The sequence below is a fragment of the Equus caballus genome, chromosome 4, assembly GCF_041296265.1.
Source record: "Equus caballus isolate H_3958 breed thoroughbred chromosome 4, TB-T2T, whole genome shotgun sequence".
Lineage (NCBI taxonomy): Eukaryota > Metazoa > Chordata > Mammalia > Perissodactyla > Equidae > Equus > Equus caballus.
The window spans coordinates 77,592,826-77,609,755 of NC_091687.1; the positions used below are offsets into that span (position 1 = coordinate 77,592,826).

Genomic DNA, 16,930 nt, shown 5'->3' on the forward strand with positions numbered 1-16,930 from the left:
TTACCTCAATTTCTGGCATTCAGTATATGTTTGGTGTTGCTATTATTATGTTTATCACAATATAAAATAACAATATTCTCATTATAATTCCTGAGATCTTTCACACATTCCATCTTTGCTGCAAAATATGGCATTTGGGGCCAGACTTGCTTTCTAAGCTCCCTGTACCTATTATATACAGGGCACGTAGTGGACAAAGATATAAATTCATGGCTTTTTGTGACTACAATATTTGTAGTCTTCTGGACAGTTGTATGCTCATGCTTTCCTTTTCACGAAGAAAGCAATAAGAATGCAAAGTATGTTATATATGTACTTGGAGTTGCCATATAATACCTGGGTATCGTCATTGACTAAACAGTATGATACTCATAAAGGATTTGTTTGAAAGTTTTATCAACAGGAGTAGTAAGTGGAATTAAAAGTCTAATTTATTGAATTTTTAGATTTTTAAAAATTGTAATAATAAATCTATGTTGTTTTCTCTTTAACAGATGGGGTTAGGTCATGAGCAAGGATTTGGAGCCCCCTGTTTAAAATGCAAAGAAAAATGTGAAGGATTCGAACTGCACTTCTGGAGGTAATCTTTTGAAAACTACAACCACGTTGGTAATCCCTGCTCTTTGGCAGTGCTCGCTCAGACAGTGGAGAGCTCTTACAGCTTCTCTGGCATGGTTGCTAAGTTGCAGATCTGTTATATTCTTTTCTAAGAAATAAATAAAAAATAAAGCTTTTCTGTCTTCCTGTTATTAAGTTTGACTGAGCTCGTTGGACCATAGTAACTGTATTTAGAATTGTTTGATTTATTTGCTGTCCTTCAGATTTCCTATGAGTCTAGAATACTGAATGTCTCTTTTCTGAGTGGCAAATAAGTTTGTGGTACTCTCCAAGGACTTTATTAATTTAATTACTATTCTTTTCTTAAAAGTTGGTAACTTTGCACTTCTTGTCTATATATTTGCAATAAATAGTAAATATGAATGATGAATGGAGCATTCATGTCCTAATTGTTGGGAAATGGACTTGAATCTGGGTCTCTTCAAAATTTTCGGCTATAAATTCACTACTAAAAAACTTTGAAGTACTTGAATTTAAAATGATAATTAAAACAGTAATAATTGATTGTCAGTGTCTTGATTTGAATCAAGTGCCTTTATACAGAGGACAAATGTTAGTGGATCAAAAATGTGAATTTTGTATAGATCTTACTTGCATGTATTTTTTAAAATAATATTGTATGTCATATAAACCTAAAATCAATGTTTTAAACCTGTTCTTAGGAAGGACATAAATGTTCATCAACGGCTATCAAGACCATAATGGTAGTTCATAAGTCTGTTCAAAGCTTAGAATCAGCACGTTATTGTTAGACGGAAACAATAAAGATGATCAACTATACATTATTAGGATGGCAGCTGCTTTGTTAGAATGAATCGCACTTGAGAACTACTTCCTTACTGTGTATTTCCTCATGAAACTCTCTAGAATAAAAAATTTCATCAGATTCTGGGGCTGTGTACAGTATAAGTTAAAGGAGATTATAAACAAATAAAATTTGGGATATTAGGCTCTTTTAAAAGCTAGTTTATATAGTAAGTTTTAGGAAACAAAGACAGTTGTTTTAAATAGTGAAGGTAACAGAAACCTCAGCGCTCCCAGAAATGATGTTACAGTTCTTTCTCTTAGGGAGTGAAAATTTTGCAGGAATTTTTTAATTATAAGACTTAATAGTTCCTTCTTGGGCTGCCTTTTCAAGGAACGTAGCGGTTAGGCATTATATCTGTCATGTTTCAGAAAGGTAAAGTTGCTAGACACAAAATAGTTTCCATGGGTTAGAGTATTTCAGCTCCTCATGCGCGCACTGCTCTGTTGTGCTCACAGTGGGTTTTGTGGAGAGCTGCACTGCCCTCTGCTGGACACGGTTCCTACTTTACAAGCTTAAGATACTCTTTTTAGTTCATCCATACAGTTACCAAAAACTGCTAATGAGATTTTTGAAGCTTATTCCTAAGTGACAGCATCTTTTCTCTAAAGCAGAAGATTCACTTATAGTAACTTTTGTTTGCTCTGTATTATTTTTCTATTGCAGGTCACTATAATCTGATATTTTCAGATAAAAATATGTCAGATAAAGGCAGATAGCTGTGGCTTGAAACTCACTTTTTTATTTTATCTGCACGAGTCATTTAGTTACCTGGGTACAGTCCGGGAATCTGTTAAGAGCTCTGAAAGACTGGGCTTTGGCACGGCCTCCGATCTAGCTTGGGTTTATTCAGTCCGTCCAGACGGTGTTACCTAGTAGCTCTGTCTTCTTCCTGGCATGAGTCCAGACGCATTTCTCTCTCAGAATTCTTGATAATTCTCTGACTTTTTCACCACAGCTGGAAGGCTTGAGGGCAGGTGCCTTTGACCTCCAGATGAGCCATTTTTCAGTAGTCTTTGAAGTAAAATATTCTAGGCTGGTAGTCGTGAGTGTAAGGAAGATTCCAGGTCTAGTCTAGGGCCACAGAACTGCTGTGATTGAAGTGACATGGGGTCCCAGAACCCTGCCCGCTTAGCCTGCTCCATCTTCATGGTGACCCTTGACTTCTAAGACACTTAGGGCTTCATGAGGCACATTGTGAAAGTCAGAGCTAAATTATTCTCCACTTTTTACCAGTCTGGCCTTCCACACAGCCACGATAATGGTCTTTTGAAAATGGATACCCTTACATACTTGCAAGTAGCTTAACCTTCAGTGCTTTCCTGCTGGACTTGATCCTTTAAGCAAAGTCTTTGGTCTTTGATGTTAAACCTCGACATCTGGCTTCAGCTTGCATTTCTGGCGTCATCTCCCACTTCCCTTCCAAGCTCCTTGTGTTCAACTGCTTGGATACATGCTGTTTTCTGAAATTTCTGTGCCATGTTGCATGTTTTCTTTGCCTGGAAAAATCCTCCATCTCACCACCAGGAAACTATTCTTCAAAGTCTCAACTTAAGCACTCCCTCTGAGAAGTCTTCCTTGTCCCCTATTTTAGTTAGCTCTGGCTTCCATACAAAATACCATAGACTATGTTGCTTAGACAACAGAAATTTACTTTTTTACAGTTCTGGAAGTTAGAAGTCCAAGATCAGGGTGCCAGCAGAGTTGGGTTCTGGTGAGGAACCTCTTCCTGGACGGCCACCCTGCTGTGTCCTCACATGGCCTTTCCTCAGTGTGTGCACATGAAGATAAAGAGGTCTCTCTCTTGCTTCTTTTATAAAGCCACCAATCTTATCAAATTAGGACCCCACCCTTATGACCTCATATAACTTTAATTGCCTCCTAAAATCTCTTATCTCCAAATGCAGTCACATTGGGGGTTAGGGCTTCAACATATGAATTTGCGGGGGACACAGTTCAGTCCATAGCACCCTCTTGCCCTGTTTCCACACACCCCCAAGTAAAGTTAGGGATCATTTTTCCCATTACACCTTGTACTCTTGTAGGAAGCCAGGAAATAAATACTTAGACCTCACTATTCCTCACTCGGACGGATCTCCTGCTGGGACCTTCCGTTGCTGGGGACAGGTAGCCCACGGCTGCACTTCTTAGGGGTCCGCCTCCTAGGGCACAGCACAGGGCACTGAAGGGTGTGGCGTGGATCTGGAGACGGAGTGGAAGAGCTCCAGCAGGCATGACTGCCTGTTCAAGGTGTGTTACAACAGGTGTAAAAAGCTGCAAATGAATTCTTAGACTTATGGAAGTTCAGAGTGGAATTGGTCCCTTAGTTAACCACACCTCGTTTTATAGATCAAAGACCTAAAACCCAAGGAAGTTAAAATCACTTGTTTGAGCCTATGAGTTATTAGTAAGAAATATAATTTATAAACAGTTCCTATGTGTCATACACCAATAAGCACTTGTAACAGTTTTTTATTGCTGCATAACAAATTACTACAAATTTAGCAGGTTAAAACAACGCCTGTTAATTAACTCAACACCCATTTTTACTTTAGCTCAGAAGTCTGGGCAGGCTTAGCTGGATAATCTGCTTAGGGCCTCGAAAGGCTGAAATCAAGGTATTGGGCAGGTTGGACTCTTATCTGGAAACTCTGGGGGAAGAATCTGCTTCCGGCTCATTCCTGATGTTGGTAGAATTCATTTCCTTGTGGTTGTAGGAATTCATTTCCTTGTGGTTGTAGGCCGACAATCCCTGTTTTCTTGCTGGCTGTCAACCAGGGGCTGCTCTCAGCTTTTAGAAGCCACTCACATTCCTTGGCACATGGCCACCTCTGTCTTTAAAGCCCACAACAGTGTGTGGAGTGCTTTCTGCACCTCAGATCTCTCTGACTTCCTCTTCTGCTCCCAGCCAGAGAAAACTCGGTGCTTTTTAAGGGCTCATGTGATTAGATTAGGCATGCCTGGATAATCTCCCATTTGCCATTTAAAGTAGTATCATCATGGGAGTAACACTAGGGGGTGAAGATCATAGGGACCATCTTAAAATTCTGCTTACCACAGCACTTTATGTACCTGGGTGTACCTAATCCTCATAAAACCCTTTGAGATAAGTCGTAGTATTCCCATTTTATATATGAGAATTCAAAGACTTGGAAATTTAAATAACATACGACAGGCATGGCATCTATGGATGGCAGAGCTGGAATTCGGATCCAAAGCTTGCCAAAACCTTCCTTATCACCACCTTTCTACATGGCAGAGTAGAAACTAGAACCCATTGTACACTGTCATGACCAGTGAACCGTGCATTCACCAGATATCTTCTCTAAAGTGTGGTGCTTTTGTGACATAGACATCTTTGTGGACAATGGGGTCCTTTAACTGTGAGCTTTCCCCTTCAATGCACCAATGATTACAAGACTAGAGGAAAATAAAAGATTGGGGATGCCTGATACTTACCACATAAGAACTACTGTCTTCTGGGCACACTTTCAAGTAATATTTAGAGATAACAAATATTTATGAAATGCAAGACAAACTCATGATTTCAAGGCGTTTATAGCCAATTATTTCATAATGAAAGTGTAGTAATATCATTGGAACCATAGATCATTTATCAGATAAATACTAGAATTATTCTTTTGTCTTATTTTTGATAAATCCTTCCAATAAAACAGTTGCATTTTGCAAGAAAAGTGTTACTTGAATATAGCGTACATGTGTTTAGAGAATTTCTGATGGGTTTAGAGCTGGCTGAAAACTAAAAATTCCCCACCATAAAAGGATTAATGCCTGTGTTGAATTCTATAACAGAGGCCCATGCTTAAGTCCATATATGTATATCCCTGTTGTAAAAGGGCAGCTTCCAACCCTTTTAAAATACGGTTTGTAGCCTTGCCACGACCGTGCCTCTAAATCACTGTGCATGCTGGCAGCCTGTCAAAGCACTCCAGTTGCCACTGCTTGCCTTGGAAAAATAATAATTTTTACAAATGCTGACACAAAAAATTTTTCTCTTTTGGGGAGATGAGGGATAGTTTTTTGACTGCTTTTAGCTTGAAACTGTCAATCTATGTATTTTTCTGAGGCAGCGATTTTGATAATTTTAGTCGTCTCTTGGATTTAGCTCAAGAGCTCCAAAGGCGTAGTGTAAAATTCCGAGTGTACAGTTTGATTTGTCATACTTTTATTAATCTTTGTGTGTGTTTGTGTTAACACACTAAACTTTTTTGTACAAAGAACTTTTTAGTACAAACAACCTTCCTCCCCCCACACCTTAGAGCTTCCCAGTCTAACTTCGCATCTTTTAAAGTCGTAAGAAAAGCAACTCTTTTAAACTAACTTAATTCTGAATCCCCTCCTTCTTCCCCCTTCACCCTACCCCCGCCCCAACTTTTATTAACATTCATGGAGACTTTGGGGAGAATTGCTCTATAGGACAATGTAGAAGATTCAGAGATTTGGCAGCTGTGCTAAGTATGGGACTGGATTTATATATTCTACAAAAACTGCTATCAGATTGCTATAGCTCAAATAAATATAAACTATTTAAGTCTATATATATTATCAAAAGCTATTTATGAATCATCTGAAGAAAGATACTATACAAACCTTAAAAACATATCCCCTGGCACATGAGTACTGTGCTCACCCATCCCTCTTTGTTTTAGGTTGACATAAAACCAGTTAGTAGTAGTAGTATTTTTTTGGTGAGGAAGATTCACTCTGAACTAACATCTGTTGCCAATCTTCCTTGTTTTCTTTTCTTGCTTGAGGAAGATTAGTCCTGAACTAACATCTGTGCCACTCTTCCTCCACTTTATGTAGGTCACCACCACAGCATGGCTGATGAATGGTATAGGTCCACACCCGGGATCCAAACCCACGAACCTGGGCCGCCAAAGCAGAGCACACCGGACTTAACCACTATGCCATGGGGCTGGCCCCAAAATAAAACCAATTTTTAAAAGCTCTTCATTTTCTTAAGAAGGATGAAATCTGGGTTATTTTAGGCTGAAATTAAATATGTGACAAATGTCCCACTCATTCTCGTGTCTTCTCCTGGATACCAAGATAACAGTATCCTTTTCTTCCCCAATTCCTCAACAAGGTCTTTCTTTTAATAAATTTATTGGATTATCTTCCAAATGACTTTAAAAGTTCTTAAAAGATTTCTATAAACAAAATTTCCCAATTTAAATATGGGAAATTCAAATATAAAACACTGGAGACTACAACTCCAAGAAAAGAATTTAAAGCAGTTTTTTAAACTAGATAAGTAGTAAATACTACAGATTTCCACAATCCATAGCCCTTGGCACCTGGCCCAGACTTTGTAGATTTCTTTCTTGCAGAGTGGTTTGTAACTGTCCCTTTCTACTATAGAAAATGGAGCTCCAGTGTAAGGGGTCTGGAAGGGATGTGGTCATTCCAGCTGCTTCAGTGATGACAACTCTATCTGAAAGAACCATCCCACCTTCTTGAGTCGCATTCCTGCCAAGGGCTCTGTTACTGCAGGTCACCATGTGGGAGCGAGGATGCAGACAAGGCTTATAATGTATGCATGATTTTAAAAACTATAATGAATCAATCATAGGTTTTCTCCACTTAGAAAACTGATAATCGATCATAGTATAGTTTCATTGGCTCCTTTTTCCCTAATCGCTGCTGCTATTGGTGCTGTTGCTGCATTGTTCTAACCTGATTTTACTTGCTTAATAAAGTTATGTTGTGTGAGTGAAGGAGTGTGTAGGGAAAACGGATTTCCTCAGAATGTGAATCTTCCAAGAGTAGCCAAGACAAGTAATAAGAGAAAGTATAGGGATGGTTCTTATATCATTGGTAATGTACCTTTTTATATGTAACACTTTCATAGTAAATATAATTTATATAACCCTGCTACAGCTTGTCGTAGTGCATGCTTTAGAAACCGAAAGGCTTTTTTTCACTTACTCTTTTACTATTTGTCTTTCAAATTCTAAACTCTAACTCCCCTTATTTTGTGATGTACGTGTCGTGCTGGTGTAGAACTGGGTAATAAACATTCCCAAAGGCAGTCCAGGATTCTTCACATATCCTTGTAACAGTATTACTTTGTAATTATTAGGATGCATGCCCTAGTTCACAGCCATATAAGGCTCTATTTATCTATATTAAGAACTAAATTCCCACGCCACCTCTTTCCTCTCAGGAAGGTATGATTTTACCTTGATTCAAAAGCAACGTGATAGTTTTATGAATAATTATATTGTTTTTGTTAACCAAAGAACAAGAATGGAGAACATGCTGTAGTAGAATGAGATGCTCCTTTCCACTAGATGGGAGTGTGAGATAAGCAGATGGAAGAGTCTTTTACAGCTAAACCAGAATATGCAAACTCTTCAGCAGATTCTTACCAAATAAAGATTTCTGACCAATGTGTGCACAAGGAAAATAGTTTGTCTCCCCACCCCTCATATCTCTGCATCTCTGACTCTCTCCCTGTGTCTCTCTCTTTCTGGAACTGTACAAGTCAGATCTGATATCTTCAGTTCACCTTAAGAAAACTCAGAACCCAAAAAAGTCTATAATTTTTTAATAATTTATTTGGCAAAGAGATTCATTTAAGAGTTTTTAGTTGTTTGTTTCTTCTAACTTTCTGATGTAGAGAAATCCAATTATTTATGTTAATTTTTAATCCAGAAAATCTATTAAACTCTTATTGATGCTAACGCACTGCATTTTTATATGATCAGTCATGGCATCTGTGAACAGCAACAGTTTCTCCTTTTCTGATGAATCCTTGTAACTTGTATGTCTTTGGTTTTGCTCACTGCTCTGATTAGTACCCACAGGACAGTATGAATCAAGTGGTGGTAGCCAGGTTGCTTCCTTGCTTCAGATCCTACAGTGAATGTGCTAAGTGTGATGTATGCTAAGTGTTTGTGGGGTTTTCCCCCCAGAAACCCTCTCAAAAATCCTTTCTAGTTCCCTTCTATAGCTAAAATGGATAAACAAAATGTAATCAGAAGAGATGATGAAATGTATTGAATGCTTTTTCTGCACCTAATGAGAAGCAGACATTTTTTTATTTCTTATTTTTTGCTATTATCTTTATTTTCCTTTCTTGTATTTATTGCTTCTTCTGCATTTTTCCTAACTTCCTGAGTTGAACACTTAGTTTAATCACCTTTCTTCTTTCTTCTTAAATTTGAGCATTTCACTATAAATTTCCTCCTAAGCATTCCTTTAGTTGTGTTCCACAAGTTTCAAGAAAAAGTTTTGTTTTCTTTTTTTCCTAAAAGGTTTTTTGCTCTAATTTCTGTTGTGTTTCTTTCCACACTGAATTTTTTATTTTTTTTAAAGAAGTATTTTCTAGTTGCTTTTTTGCTGTTAATTTCTAACATAATTGCATTCTGTTCAGATAATGTGGTTGATGATCAGTCCTTGGGCATTTCTTGAGACTTGCTCCATGCCATAGTGTATGTTCAGACTTTTGAAGTGTGCAAATGCTCATAAAAATAATGTATGTTCTTCAGTCAGTGGATATGATTTATTTATTTTTTGGTTTTTGTGAGGAGGATTGTCCCTGAGCTAACATCTGTGCCAGTCTTCCTCTATTTTGTATGTGGGACACCGCCACAGCAGGGCTTGACAAGCGGTGGGTAGGTCCAAGAACCCCAGGCCGCCATAGCAGAGCGCACAAACTTAAGCACTACACCCCCAGGGTGGCCCCTGGATGTGATATTTTTTTATGTGTCTGTTAGATCAAGCTTGTTAATTGTGTTATTCTAATCTTTGTTTCTAATTTTTTTAGTCTCATTATAATAATGGATTTATCCATTTATTTCTTGTAGTTCTATTATTTTTGCATATACATTTTGAAGTTAGGTTATTAGGCTATATTATTAAGTTTAGAATTGTTACCTCATAGAGGTGTTTTTAAACTTTTGTCACAGTGGTTACTGTAATACTCATTGAGGGAAAAAACATTAAAGTCCAATTGTATGATATTAATATAGGTATCTAACTTACTTTTTGCTGATATTTGCCTAGTTTGTCTGTTTGCACCCTTATACTTTCATCCTTTCTATGTCCTTAAATTTTAAATGTCTTGTACAAATAGCGTATAGTTTGATTTTGTTGTATTATCCAAGGAAAGCCTTTGTCTTTTAACTGGAGAATTGAGTCCATTTATTGTGACTATTGATACATTTGGATTATATCAACCATCTTGATCTGTGCTTTCTACATGTCCAAATTTCCTCTTTCTTTTTTCTCCTCTCATTGCCTTCTGTTTGACTAATTGCATTTTTATATTTTCATTTCATTTTCTCTATATTAGTTTAGAAATTATATATGATATTTCTTTCTTTAGTTATCTAGATATTTTAACATGCATAAGTAACAACGGCTAATGTTAATCCATATCTTTAATATCTTCCTGAACAACATAAGGATATTAGAATGTTTTTTGAAACTCAGATCCCCCTCTGATTTATATGCTATTGTTGCCCTGTATTTCAGTTCCAGCTTAGGGGGTTTTTTCCCCCTCAAGTAATTTTATTGGGATTGTAATTGTTTATAACATTGTGTAATTTCAGGTGTACGTTATTGTTTATCAATTCCTAAATACGCTTCATCGTGGTCACCCCCAGTAGTCCAATTTTCATCCGTCACCATACCTATGTGCCCCTTTATCCCTTTCGTCCACACCCCCCAACTCCCTTCCTCACTGGTAGCCACTAATCTGTTCTCTTTATCCATGTATTTGTTATCTTCCACATATGAGTGAAGTCATGCAGTACTTGTCTTTCTCTGTCTGGCTTATTTCGCTTACCATTATGATCCAAAGAGATTTATGCACCCCTATGTTCATTCCAGCTTAGGTTTTTGACACCACGAAGTCTCTCTACTTCCGTTTCCTGTGTCACCTTTTCCAGCTTCTGCTCCTCTGCCAGACTCCTTCCTGAGTCCTCACCTATCCCTCTACTCTTCCGCCAGGAAGTGAAGGTGATCTGTTCAACTCATGTGCATGTGTGCCATTCCTTGTCTCCTGAGTTTCTATTTTCTACGCTAGCTCTGTGTATTGTACAATCTACTTGATATCTTTACTCTGTCTCATAGGCATTTCAAACTTATCAATAGTTCAGTTTTGGAGACATTTCATCAACCTTTTCCATCCAATTCAACCACAAAGTTTAGTCAGTTTTACAAGGAGATCTTAAATCTGTTCCTCTCTTTCCATCTCCATTATCAAATACTCTAGTCCAAGCTATAGCACATCTTGCCTGGACCAGAACAATAACAACCCAAGATGTAAATTCCGCTTTTGAAGTAGCAATAGAGTCCCTGTTACTTAGAACCATGCCCTTGCAACTGGATGCACCATTGACGTGTTAATTGGTCTCTCTGTTCCAATTATGTCTACGCTCAATCCATTCTCCACATGGCAGGTATTACAATTTTTGAAAATGATAGATCTGATCATGTTATTCCATTACATAAAAACCTTCTGTGCCTCCTGATTACTCTTATAATGAAGGCCAAATTCTTTCATGTGTTCTGTAGGTCCCTGCATAATCTCATGCCTGCCTCCCATCGTTGTCGCTGCCCCATTTGCATGCATCACTGCAGTCATACCAGCCTTCTCTGACCGTGGAACCTAAGGGAACAATCTCTTTCCTAATCCAGGACCACCACAAAAACTCTTTCTACCCAGAATATTTGGTGGCTTTTCTCCTCCCTTTTGTCTCCCTCCCCAAATATACACATGCATACCCAATTCACACCTGTATTTTACACATCCTTCAGATCTCAACCTAAATGTCACTTTCTCATGGAGTAATGTTCTTATGGCGTCCGTTCCTCACCAGTTCCAAGTCAAATTTATACCCTCTCAAGGTATCCTGTACTTTTCTTTTCTATCACAAATGCAATTATAACGGGTGTGTGTGTGTGTGTGTGTGTATTTGTTTAATGTCTGTCTCCCCACCAGGTGGTAAGTTCTAGAATGTCAGAGACTGGGCCTATTTTTTTTACCATTATGTCCTAGTATTAAAGCCATTGCTTGGCACATGGACACTCATTTGTGTTGCATGAATGAATGAATGATTATGTGCTAGACCAGACTGGGGAAGAAGAGGGCTGTGTCCTTCAACCAGAAGAAGGGCAGAGACTCTCATTTATCAGTCTTTTTATACATAGTGGAGTATGTGGTAGGTGATCACTAAGTGTTTGAAGAATTAAAAGAAGGGGAAAGGGAGGGGGAGGAAAGAGAAAGGAGAAAGGAAATGAGAAATGGGGAAGGGAAGGAAAGGAAATTGGAAAGGGGACAGGAAAGATAAACCTCAATCTAGGATTATAGTCCTTGATGAGAAAAGTTATATTAATCTCTCCATCCCTCGCTGAAAAAAAACTTGGGCTATATGGCTGTGAAATGTTATCATGCAATAAAATATGAAACCTCTTGCTGTGATAGTTTTTTGGTGATTTTGTTTGTTTATTTATTTGAGAGAATGAGGGATACCAGATGGGGTTACTCTCAAACATACCCCCTTGAACGTGTACTTTTTGATCAAAACCTAACTTTTTCAAAGTCTTATAAAGTGAGAGTGCATTTTTGTGTTTTCTTGCTTAAATTTATGGATAACTACTTGGTATCCCACCCCAAAATGATTTGGCTTTGCGTACCATTAAATGGAATATGTGTAAAAGTATTTTATGCACTATAAATGTATGCACGTAATTATTATTGGTTAGGTATGATTAATCATTGTCTACTTATCTCCAAAATTATAGAAAAATATGTCGTAACTGCAAGTGCGGGCAAGAAGAACATGATGTCCTATTGAGCAATGAAGAAGACCGAAAAGTGGGGAAACTTTTTGAAGACACCAAGTATACCACCCTGATCGCAAAGCTAAAATCAGATGGAATTCCCATGTATAAACGCAATGTTATGATATTGACCAATCCAGTTGCTGCCAAGAAGAATATCTCTATCAATACGGTTACCTATGAGTGGGCGCCTCCTGTCCAGAATCAGGCATTGGTAAGGGAGAGGGGAGTCCCTTTATTAAAGTTCCCGGACTACTTATTTAGGGCAGTTCCTTTAGCAACCTAATCAACTTCAGGTCTGTTATTTTTCTGGGGTTCCCATTACGTTGATTTTCAACTCCTTTTATGGTCTTTTGAAAGTAAGATTAGATATCTCATAGAATTTTTCTGACTACCTGGATATGATACCTTTTTGAGGGAATGGTCTGAAATTCTTAATATTTAGATAAAAAGCAAATATTTTGTACAAATCTAGTAACTTCTAGCTTACTCTTGAGAAGATTTCTCTTAAGATGGTAAAGAATAGCTAAAGAATAGAATTTCTGTTGTTATTTGGAATTAAAAAAATGTTCACTATATTTCTTTTACTGTGTAAGGCAAAAAAAAATGCAATTCTTTGTCAAGCTCCTTCTATTATAACAACTAGATGAGATGAGACATTTGGAAGCCTTTTAAGAAGGTTAGTTAAATCATTAAAGAGAATCTTGTGATGATATTTTTTATAATGATGAAAATTTTGCTGATCCATAGGTCGTTCTGAACATGCTGCCTGAAAATTTGTGTTCTCTTGCAACTGCACATTTGCATATGTAGCACAAGTAAACATTAGTAACCAGAATCCTTTTACAAATTGAAAAAAGCTTACATTTCATGGGAAAAAACATGTTCATTTTTACTGAACTGAATCTATTTAGTGTACCATTTTTGAATATGTTAACATCTCAAGCTGTTTATATTATGAAGATTAATTGTTACTAATAGATAAACTGACTTCTTTCTTAAGTAACTTGCTTCTGATGTGTGTTATAAAATATTGCCTGTCTGGTGGCCAAGGCATCTCCCAGTTAACACTGGTCTCCTTGTGGTTCAGGCCAGGCAGTACATGCAGATGCTGCCCAAGGAGAAGCAGCCAGTGGCAGGCTCAGAGGGGGCGCAGTACCGGAAGAAGCAGCTGGCAAAGCAGCTCCCTGCACACGACCAGGACCCTTCAAAGTGCCACGAATTGTCTCCCAAAGAAGTGAAGGAGATGGAGCAGTTTGTGAAAAAATATAAGAACGAGGCTCTGGGAGTAGGAGATGTCAAACTTCCCCGTGAGATGGATGCTCAAGACCCCAACAGAATGTGCATCCCTGGTGGAGACAGAAGCACCACGGCAGCGGTGGGGGCCAAGGAGAACAAATTGGCCGAAAACAAAAGAACTCAGTATGTAAGTAGAGTCTGGTCACACTGTTGGTCCAATTGGTGTATTTTACAGGTTCTTTCCCTTTCTTTGAAACTTTTTTGGGGCCATTCCTCTGTTTCCAAAAGGGAGTAGGTGAGGGAAATAAATTGAATTAAAATTCAGTTTCAGCTTATTTTAGAAAATCATGTTTGAAACCACTGTCTAAAGCCGGGTTTCCTGATTATCTGTTGCCAAGGATAATTGTGAGTTTTATGTATACATAGTAGTTAGCATTGGTGTCATGCTGGACTACAACATACTAATTAAAATCTGTTTCTAAACATAATTATGATGTTAATTGTTTATCTCTTCCCATAAATAAGAATAAGATATGCTTAGGTTAATTCAGTTTTGCTTGTGAGATCGTGCCTAAAATTCAAGATTAAATTTATGTAGATATATGTTCAATCATATTTTTTTTAATCTCTCCTAGAGAAGGAAATTGAAGTCTTTTTTTTTTTGCCTTAAAGAAAATTGTGACACAGATGAACAAAAAAATAAGAATTTTTTTTAACCTTACTGTAATAGATTCCTTATAGATCCAATTAGCACGTCAACCCATAAGGCTTAGTCTTGTAAAACAAAAAAATTTTTTTAGGTGCTAATCATCTCTAAGTAATCATTTTTTAGAGAACCACTTAAAATTGAGGTAAAAATTACTATTAGCCTTTTTCCATAAGGAACTTTAGTTCAGGAATTACTCAATACTCTGCTGCACATAGGGTGCAGAATTAGGTTTGAACAGCCTGGAGAAAGCCCAGAGATTCTGTTTCACAGAAGTACTAACACCTTATTGTCTACGTGGACAAATTCCTAATTTCAGCAGAAATTATTTCTCTTGAAAGTTGTTTCTCTGAACTACTAAACTGATGATGAGAAATGCCAATCTTATGATTGTTTTGTGTGCTTTCCCCTTCAGTCCTGCTACTGCTGCAACCTGAGCATGAAGGAGGGTGACCCGGCCATCTACGCTGAACGGGCCGGCTACGACAAACTGTGGCACCCAGCTTGTTTCGTCTGCAGCACCTGTCATGAGCTCTTGGTCGACATGATCTATTTTTGGAAGAATGGGAAGCTGTACTGTGGCAGACATTACTGTGACAGTGAGAAACCCCGATGTGCCGGCTGTGATGAGGTATGTTCTCTGGAGCCACCGCATGCAGGCTCCTTTTTTGTACCCCTATATGGTCCCTTTACCATCCTAACCAGGCCACTCTTAGCGAGGAGGCAACGTGAATTAACCAAACATCAGTTACTTTATTTACATTCAAAGAAACTGACTGATAAAAACTTTTGATTTCAGTTCTACTGAGTGTCTGTGTTAATTGTGTTGACTAATGAAAGACTGTCGAGAAACATAAAGGATTGATTTGGACTAAACTAAATAATAACCTAAGTTCAAGCTTTAGGCTATTTTCAAACTTCAATCCAAGAAAGGTGATATGCTTGTGGATCTAAATCTTTTATTGTCTATAGAACCTAGCTTTGTTATTTGTAACAAAAAGGAGATTACATGGTTCATCTTATTTTTATCTTGTTCCCAGCTGATATTCAGCAATGAGTATACCCAGGCAGAAAACCAAAATTGGCATCTGAAACACTTCTGCTGCTTTGACTGTGACAGCATCCTCGCTGGGGAGATATACGTGATGGTCAATGACAAGCCCGTGTGCAAGCCCTGCTATGTGAAGAATCATGCTGTGGTAAGAAGCATTCCAGGGACACGGTGGCCTTGACCTGCTTTATGACTTGACTTTATGCCTTTATTTAATTAGCTGTCTTACAAATGAGAAACAGAAAGTACTACCCATAAGTAGGAAACATTTGATTCCTGCCATAGGGTGTTAAAATCCAGATAATTCAAAAGCAATACATGCATTGACTATGAGCCACCTTGAGATTTCTACCATGCAGATCACACTATAGATTATAAGTGCTCCTTAATAATCAAATTCCCACAAAAAAACTTCTTAACATAAATGAGATTAACTGATTGAGTCACCATACTGATCAGATTCTACTTAAATTAAGGTTTCTAGGGGCTGTTCATATTCTTTAGCTCTATTTCAGTGTTCGTGGTTTCTCTTCACATTGCTAGACCACCTGCTGGGGCTTCGTTCTTCCTACCTGGGGATTGTACAATGCCTGTTTTTTAAACACTCGTTGAATTGATTGAATAAGAAAATTTGACCTGAAAATTTGGGGTGGGATTTAGTAAATCTAAATGATTTACCATTTACCATTGAGTTGGATTAAATAAGTCTAAATGATTTATTTACATGGGTCAAACATTCAAGTAATGTTAAAATATATTTTTTTCTTGGATCTACCCTGTTTACACAGAGCCGCTATTGCATGATGACCATGAGATGGATAATTTAGATAAAAGATAGATTAAAAAGTTGACCATAAATGGTAAAGCTTGTAAGCCAGGGGGTATTAAAACTTCTTTATATGCAGGGAAATACATACCAGTTAAGGATCCCCCTGAGCTATCAAGTAGAGGAGACTCCTGGCTAAGGAATAAAATGATATGTTTATATAGTTCTAGGGTATGATACTACAAAAATAAGGTAACAAGTTTTAATGTCAATGCCAGTTTTAAACTTTTACCCATTGTCCCCAGATATAATCAGTCATTTTCCATCAACTCTGCCTCATCAGTATATCTCAGATCCTTACAGTTACAACTAGTCTACTTCAGACCTTTATTTACTGTCATTTGGATTATTGTAGTGGCCTCAAATTTGGTCTTCCCACTTCTATTCTGTTTTTTTGTTTTTTTTTGTTTTTTTTTTGGTGGGGAAGATTGGCCCTGAGCTAACATATGTTGCCAGTCTTGCTCTATTTTTTGTATGGGGATGCTGCCACAGCGTGGCTTGATGAGCAGTGTGTAGGTCCGTGCCCAGGATCTGAACCCAAAAACTCTCAGCCGCTGAAGCTGAGCACGTGAACTTAGCCACTATGCTGCCGCCAGCCCCCTCCCCACTTCCATTCTTTGTCTTGTACAAAGCCACCTTCCACAGTGAGGGATGATAATCCTTCTAAACTGCAAATCTGATCTTAAACTTTTACTTAATAGATCCAGCCCTTTCTTGCCTGTCCAGCTGCTTCCACTAGTTATTCAACCCAAATCATGCATTTCCACAAGTTACCTTTATTTTCTAGTTTATGCACCATTCTTTGTCTTCTCTCACACTAATTCCTTTGTCTGATGTACCCTATTCCTGTTTTTACCTGACTGTGTA

The 16,930-nt window shown here is 37.9% G+C and overlaps 1 protein-coding gene across 2 annotated transcripts in view; it reads left to right on the forward strand.

Moving 5' to 3' along the window:
• The window catches only part of TES (testin LIM domain protein), a 54,209-nt gene that overhangs the window by 23,106 nt on the left and 14,173 nt on the right, over nt 1-16,930 (forward strand). For both annotated transcript variants that reach the window (XM_005609187.4, NM_001114149.1), the window contains 5 exon segments: nt 495-580; nt 12,203-12,455; nt 13,332-13,667; nt 14,602-14,817; nt 15,227-15,385. In XM_005609187.4, coding sequence (XP_005609244.1) covers nt 495-580; nt 12,203-12,455; nt 13,332-13,667; nt 14,602-14,817; nt 15,227-15,385 — 1,050 coding nt within the window.